This window comes from Hordeum vulgare, chromosome 2H (genome assembly GCF_904849725.1).
Source record: "Hordeum vulgare subsp. vulgare chromosome 2H, MorexV3_pseudomolecules_assembly, whole genome shotgun sequence".
Lineage (NCBI taxonomy): Eukaryota > Viridiplantae > Streptophyta > Magnoliopsida > Poales > Poaceae > Hordeum > Hordeum vulgare.
The window spans coordinates 39,376,082-39,383,563 of NC_058519.1; the positions used below are offsets into that span (position 1 = coordinate 39,376,082).

A 7,482-nucleotide genomic window follows, 5' to 3' on the forward strand; every position below is an offset into this window, starting at 1 on the left:
AGCTCAGCATTTCTGAGAAACATGATTTATACAGGCAGTATATCTTGAACATATCTTTAAGCTGGGTGGCTCTCGATTAGTCAGACTTTTGTGAGTTCATTTTATTTTATGAACATAGTAGAGACACAAACGTTCATATATATGTGCATATATTTATCCCTATAAAGGTAAACACGCATATCTGTATTTCTAAAAGAAAAAAGGAAGTTTTTTTTTTAGAAATAAAGAAAAAGGGAAGTTGACATATATAGATGAATTTGGGCTGGGTTAAAAGAGCCAATGCCCTGGTGGCCCATTCACGAGGTGGCCCAGCCAGCCCGAACCCCACCTCCGGCGCGTCCCGCACCCGCAGACGCCGCAAACACCTCCCGCTGTTATCCAAAGTATACTCCACTCCTCCGGCGCCCCAAGGTCGACGGCCGCCTCCGACCGCTCGCCGTCGCGACTCCTTCCTCCCCATGCGGCGTCCTCGGGCGATTCGATGACCATAGCATGTGGTTTCTCTCGCTTCCTCAACACGCGCGTGCATTCATCCACTAACCGCGTCCTCAGCCTCTGGTTCGCCTCCTGTCCCTGCTCGTCCGCCTCCGCCTCCGCCTCCGCCTTCTCCTCGGAGCCGCCGGAGACAGGCGCGTCCCCGGAGACCGTCAGGGAAGGGCGGGCGGAGATATTTGCGGACAAGTCCAATTCGGTCTTTTTCAACAAGGCTCAGGTTTCGCCTCCGAGCTCCTTGTCTATGTCTGCTGTAGATTTGATGTGTTTTTTTTTGTTAGCCTTGTGTCATTGCTGCTTCATCTGATGGTTGCATGAACAGTAGTGCAATCGTAATAGTACTATCCGAATTTAGTTCCTTGAGGAAACTTAATTGCTTGTCTTTTTGATGGTTTCGATTACTGCTGAACACCTCATTTCTTTAGAACTGCAAGAATTACAGACTTAAACCAGATGTGTTAGCTGCACTGCTATATTCCATGGCAAATGTAGCTTCACTGTCCAACAGTATCATCACAACTCACAAAAGGACAATCTACTGTAACTACTATTCAAAATTCCCTTTGGAAATCCGAATTATCATCTGATGGTAGCTTTGGAAATATGTTTAAGTTCTTTTTACTTATGAATTCAGTTCACCAGGTTAACAACAGAGACCTTTCCATTGCTGTCTTGAGATGGTTTATTTCGAAAAGACGGGAAGAACATGATATCCAATTAAAAGGTATTCGTTTGGGCACAATTTGCACTGCTAGTTCACAAACCTTTTCCGATCAAAAAAAATCCACAAATGCCTGAGTGATTTCTCTGATGAAGCAGGCAGGCATGCTGAAATACCACAGGAGCAGCATGCTGAAATACCACAGGAGCAGCATGCCGATGGATTAGACCCGGCTACCACAGGATCTGAAGACTCTGTATTGAGAGAGGAATCGAGCCTTAAAGCACCTAAAGTTCTTGAGGTGCATTTATGATGTCCTGTTGTTTCAATGCAAGCTGTGATATGCCATGATATATATTTCTTCTGGAAGTTCTTCCATTTTTATATTATATACAGACTGTACTCCCTTATCAAGAAATGACTTCAAGCTTTGAGTACATAACCTTAGTATGGCAGTAGTATCTGTATAAAAAATGCCGATCTTTTCATTTCAGATCCTTCTTGTCATGAATTTTGTAGGCTTTGGCTGCATCAGGGTTAAGAGCTATCCGATACGCACTTGAGGTGGATGGAATTGGGGAAGTTATAGCTCTTGACAATAATGATGGTAAATTCTGATATTTCTGTCAGAATGTTACAGATGACTTCTCATAAAAAAATTTGGTTGCAAACGATATATTTAGTCCTTGGAAATAACACCCTATTTTATGTTTGATGATGCTAAACATTTGTTTTATTAACTGCAGTAGCTATAGAATCCTGTAAAAGGAATATCTACCACAATGGCATTCTTGCTTCTTCGAAGGTCGTGCCACATCTTGCTGATGCTCGCATTTTCATGCTCACTCACCCGAAAGAATTCGATGTGGTATGGCTTTACTGCTTTAAAGGAAAATTAAATGTCAGTTGCAAATGTTTGGACAAGTAACTATAGTTTACTTTATATTTGTTTCCTGGCTAAGTAGAAAATCAAATCAAAAAGATATAAATTATGTTTCTATATATATCTGGGAAATTCAGAACTCAGTGTCGTAAAATTCAGTATTGCCTAAGATTTTTACATATCACGCTGCAATGCTACGATCCTACAAAAGCAAGAAACAAAAACCATATAGCTGATATGATTGCTCGTGCGAATCTGTTTCTAGGCACTTGCAACCTCTCAATGCTGTAATGCCTTATGTCTTGCATAGAAATCAAACACTTGAAGTATCATCATAAGTTTTTTTTTATTTGCTTTCTTACATATGATCCTAAAAAACAAACTCCTTGAAAAAAATGCAAAATAAGATACAGTTGGAAGGCCAAACAAGCTGTGGGCCTGTGGCACCTTGGCACCATTGACAGGTGAAATAGGCCCTGTTAAAATAGCCTATGACTTGGTGGCCCATTCACGAGGTGGCCCAGCCAGCCTGAACCTCTCCTCTGGTGCGTCCCGCACCCGCAGACGCAACGAGCACCTTTCCATGTCGAAGTTAGGGAATTTTGATCGCACACATGCCAGGGTGACACATTGACTAACGGAACTACTTATTTGCAGTAAATTGTTAAAATCATATCATATTCTCTTCTTTTGTTGCCATCTGCATGTGGTCACTTTTCCTCGCGTTTGAGGATGATATTCATTCCTATCATGATGTATTGATGTCCTATATACTTGCTGAATCAGGTTGATCTTGATCCTTATGGATCACCAGCTGCATTCCTTGATTCAGCAGTTCAATGTGTTGCAGATGGTGGTATGTTGATGTGCTCAGCTACAGACATGGCAGTGCTTGCTGGGGGCAATGCAGAAGTTTGTTTTTCCAAGTCAGTTTAATACTTCATTATCAATTATCAACCGCATGACTACATCATTTATTTCTTACCATATCAGTTTTCTATACCTACAGATATGGTTCTTATCCAGTAAGAGGCAAATACCGCCATGAGATGGCCTTGAGGATTCTTCTTGCCTGCATAGAGGTCAGAGTCTCTTGTATTCACATAGTCCTTATGACGATCCATCAATTCATTTTCCTTGTTTTACTTGCAGTCACATGCGATCCGCCACAAGCGCTATATAGTTCCTGTCATATCAGTGCACATGGATTTCTACATTAGGGTTTTTGTGCGAATCTTCACGTTGTCTCCTGCCCCTGCCTCTCCTTGGCGTTTGTAATATGGTTTCCCGCAAATAAATCTTACAATGTGCCTCTTTCACTGTGCAGGTCGGCTAGCACGGTGAAAAGCTCACCTCTTAAATTTTCACATGTATATCAATGTGTTGGATGCAATTCATTTCACTTACAAAATGTTGGAAGAATAAACTCAAAGGTAGATCTCTTTTCTTGTTTCATTATTTTGCATGGCATGCTTATGGATATGATTCTCTGATCCAGGATAAGAGGAATATTCCTCTACCAAATTTTTGCCCTACTGTGCCTCAAGAGTGTTCTGAATGTGGTGGTAAATTTGTTATGGGGGGGCCTATATGGAGTGATCCAATACATGACAAGGATTGGGCTGCTTCCATTTTATCAAATATCCGAGCAATGAGTGGTTTATATCAAGCTTATGCAAAAATTTCAGCTATATTAACGTCAGTATCACAGGTACTATTTTGGTTTGTCTTCTCTTTTGGTTATGCTTATGTTGACTGTTAATTACATGCTAGAGAAAATGTGACATGATCGTGACAAAGTTTACAGATTGGTGAATTTCAATGCTTTAATACAGAATTGTTTTAGAAAGGTGCCCATGGGATAAAAGCTATTCGTGGATGTGCATATATTCTGATTCATTACTGGAATGATATATGTACAAGTGTTGGCAGCATAGGCCAATGGGCATGCAAATATATTTGCACTTAAATCACTTTGTATGGTTATTTTTAGTGTCAGGCTTGGGTTTTGTGTAGTCATCTCTCTGTAAGGCGAAGTTATGAGTTACTAACAAAAAGGAAAAAGAACAATACTGAGTAAATTCTTGATTTTGTTGATTGCGAAAATGAACTTTCCGTTAGACTAAAAGGCCAGCAGAATGGCTGCCCACTGGTTGAGTATCAGGATTCGTTCCAGTGCATCGATGCGTTAACTGGAGGAGGTCTACGCGTGCTACATGGTTACACACTCCGCAATAGAAACTCATATGGAGACAGTTAATGCCACTGTCCAGCATTATCCTTGCTTTTTCGAGTATAGCTTTTAACCCTTGGTTTACACACTCATCCAACTGAAGTGATATAGGCTTGCTTGCATCTGATTCTAGGAAGGTGTTAAACAGTCCCAGACCAAAAGGTAGCGACAAATCTGTATGTAAATGGCCTGCCTGCAATGCATTCTGGAAACTCATTGGATGCCCTGTGTGTAACACCCCAGATATCTGCCCTACCTGGTGAAGCTACCACACTATCTGATTACCACGGAGTGTAGACATGTTGAGAATGATGAACTGTGTGATTGATTAATTGAGTCATATGGATGTTATCTGTTATAATTCTAAACTTGTCTGCCGTGGATGCCCTTATGAACACAGGAGTTTTTGCCAAAATTGAGTATTTCCTAGAGTTGGTGGTAATCAGATAGTGTGTTAGCATCGCCAGGTAGGGGGGATATGTGGGATGTTACACCTGCTCAGAATCTGCAACTTTTTTTTCAAGAATGTCAGAATCTGCAACTTGCACCAGAACAGTGTCATTCCTGACAAAATCTGTCTGCCATGATATTTATCTGGTACGAGAGAACAGCAATCTTCACTCTCAGCAGCTGCATCCTTCATGGCACACTAACTTTATTTCTGGCAATTTGGAATACCATTACCACCAAGTAGGTCAGCTCTTCTTGGGAGGCATGACCTCTAGTTCTTAGACAAGATGCTAAAATAAGTTGCCCGATTCGAAATAGCACATACATTAAAACAAAGAATCTCTGAATCGAGAAGTTAACATTCTCCTGTTTATATTGGATCCATAAATCATAAGGGATTTTCTTGTGCAGGAATTGCCCAATGCACCTTTATTTGTCAGTCTTCACAGTATATGTGCAACATTGAAGTGCACAAACCCAACTATGGTTATGTTTCATTCAGCTATAAGAAATGCTGGGTATCAAATATCGGGTAGCCATGCGGATCCGCTAGCTCTGAAAACAGATGCGCCAATGTCTGTAATTTGGGACATCATGCGATGTTGGGTATGATAGAAATCTCAGATTTTCTTGGTTAATCAGACACAGTACTGTTTTATTAATGGCTTCCTGTGCCTGCAGGTCAAGCTTCACCCGGTAAAAACTCAACCCGAGAATCTTCCAGGTAGCAGGATACTTTCCCAAGAGCCTCAATTGCAGGTATAGATCATAAAACACAGCTTTGTATCCTTTTATGAACAATGCATGAGAAGTAAAATGTTCCTATGCAAAAATGAGTTACATATGCTTCCAGCTTACTGCTTATTTTAAGCTTGAGTTTTTACTTTATGTTGTTGTGATCAAACATCAGAAGGTTGTGTTTATTTTTATTTATTTTTTGAGAGAAGCTTGTGTTTATTTCTTATATATTAATCTGACAGAACTATGTGAAGCTAACCATGAGTGACTTGGACACAGTACTAATATTCGACTCTTGTTAAGCTTGAGCTAGGCTAAGGGCTCTTCTCATTAACGGTGCTATGTTTCCCGAATATTTTAATCATTGTCTGAATGTTATGTTTAAATGAAAGCAAGCCATTTCTTGTACCATTGGTGTTTGGTGTTTGATTTTCTGAGCAAGTAACACGATCAGACTAGCACTAAGTCAAGCTCTCTGCTGGGATTTCATATGGTACAAGTAACCAGAAGTGATTAATTTTTACTGGGTCCTAGCTCTCTCCTGGTAGAACCTTGTCTATTCTTCTGGTTTTTCCTGTTTGTCGACAGCCAGACAAATGTCTCTATACTTTATTTTGGTCAAGATTATAGAGACCCAGCTGAAATCTCCCAAACCATATGTAGACACCTCAAATTATTGTGCACAGAGTTGCGCTAACTGGAAGCATACAAACTGTTGTATTTTTGTCTTGGTTTAGAAGGATCGATTGTTGCTCTGTTTTGCACACCAGTCACAATTTAGCCACCACTTTGTTCTTTTCATATATTGAGGTAGGTGGTTTCCCTTCTCCGATATATATTTCCTGAATTCTGGAAATATGCTTATCCGTGGACAGAAGTTATACAAACTAAGCCATTATATAATTCAACCTCTCCTACTTGTGAAGCCTCTGTTAATCCATTCAGTATTCTAGTTGATTTCATTGATTACTTTTCCTATATCTAATTTTTGTCCCCCTTTATTACTGGTTTGGCAACTTCCAGGCATCGTTCTCTCAAGCAACTGAGGGTTTAGTCGCACGGAAGAGCCCAAGATTTCTGCCTAATCCTGAAAAACACTGGGGTCCAAAGATGAAGGCCGGTAGACCACTAAAGATACTTCCCATTGACAAACTGTAATTTCCTTTTACAGCCGTGCCCACACTTGCTCCCCCCGTGCGATCGGTTTCATGCCATGGTGTGAACCGTAACCACCTTGTTGAACCAGAGGCCCATGAAGAGGTTGGTGGAAGGGGTATGTGATCCATCACAATAACTGATAATGCCTGGTCTGCTTTTGGTTTTTCTGAGCGGAAGGGGTTTCCTGCTGATTTACATTGTGAAAACCATAGCAATTTGAATGTCTGCTCTGTAAATATGACAATTTTCTTTGCTCCCCTTCGAGCTCGTCCTGAGATTTTCTATCAAGTGAACTAATGGACAGACATCTATGTTGCATACTAGTGAGAGCACAGATGGGGTTTGATGCAAGGAAACACTGGCAAAGAGGAGAAAATGGCAAATGTAAAATACAATTGGTGTTGGTTAATTCACAAAAGGGTTTATGTTCTCTCCAAATATCCTCCGTTTCATTTTACTTTGCATATAAGTTTTCTTTCAAGTCAAACTTCATCAAGTTTGACCAAAATTATAGGAAAAATTATCAACATTCATACTATCAAATAAATATAATGCATCATGAAATCATCTTTTATATGTATATCTTTAATATTTTAGATGTTTATACTTTTGAATATAAGTGTGGTCAAACTTTACGAAGTCTGACTTAAGAGAAATCTTATATGCGGAGTAAAATGAAACATAGGGTGTACATGCTTGTTTAAAAGTTTGAGTTTATTGAGCCTTGCTAGGTGAAGGAAGAGCCCTTCTTCGATTCAGTGCTGAGCAACTATTCGTTTTGCATGAAGAATTTGAGCACACAAGGAATCACTTGATTCCAATAGGCACAAGCATTGCCAGGTTAAGACAGTGAAGATCTTGAAACCT

The 7,482-nt window shown here is 40.1% G+C and overlaps 1 protein-coding gene across 1 annotated transcript; it reads left to right on the forward strand.

The window, feature by feature from the left end:
* Positions 1–344: 344 nt before the first annotated feature.
* On the forward strand, positions 345–7,053 carry LOC123424705 (probable tRNA (guanine(26)-N(2))-dimethyltransferase 1). The gene is made up of 13 exons (XM_045108373.1): positions 345–712; positions 1,135–1,216; positions 1,312–1,454; positions 1,673–1,760; positions 1,900–2,021; positions 2,823–2,962; positions 3,046–3,118; positions 3,189–3,277; positions 3,364–3,469; positions 3,535–3,747; positions 5,131–5,325; positions 5,401–5,478; positions 6,481–7,053. Exons 1-13 carry the CDS (start codon positions 482–484, stop codon positions 6,613–6,615), a joined length of 1,695 nt encoding a protein of 564 aa, XP_044964308.1. The 5' UTR covers positions 345–481; the 3' UTR covers positions 6,616–7,053.
* The last annotated feature ends 429 nt before the right edge of the window (positions 7,054–7,482 follow it).

Coding starts and splice junctions, on each gene's coding strand:
- LOC123424705 (XM_045108373.1), top strand. CDS start 482: ATGACCATAGCATGTGGTTTCTCTCGCTTCCTCAACACGCGCGTGCAT. Junction 3,119..3,188: donor TTCTTCTTGCCTGCATAGAG/GTCAGAGTCTCT, acceptor TTTTACTTGCAG/TCACATGCGATCCGCCACAA. Junction 5,326..5,400: donor GGGACATCATGCGATGTTGG/GTATGATAGAAA, acceptor CTGTGCCTGCAG/GTCAAGCTTCACCCGGTAAA.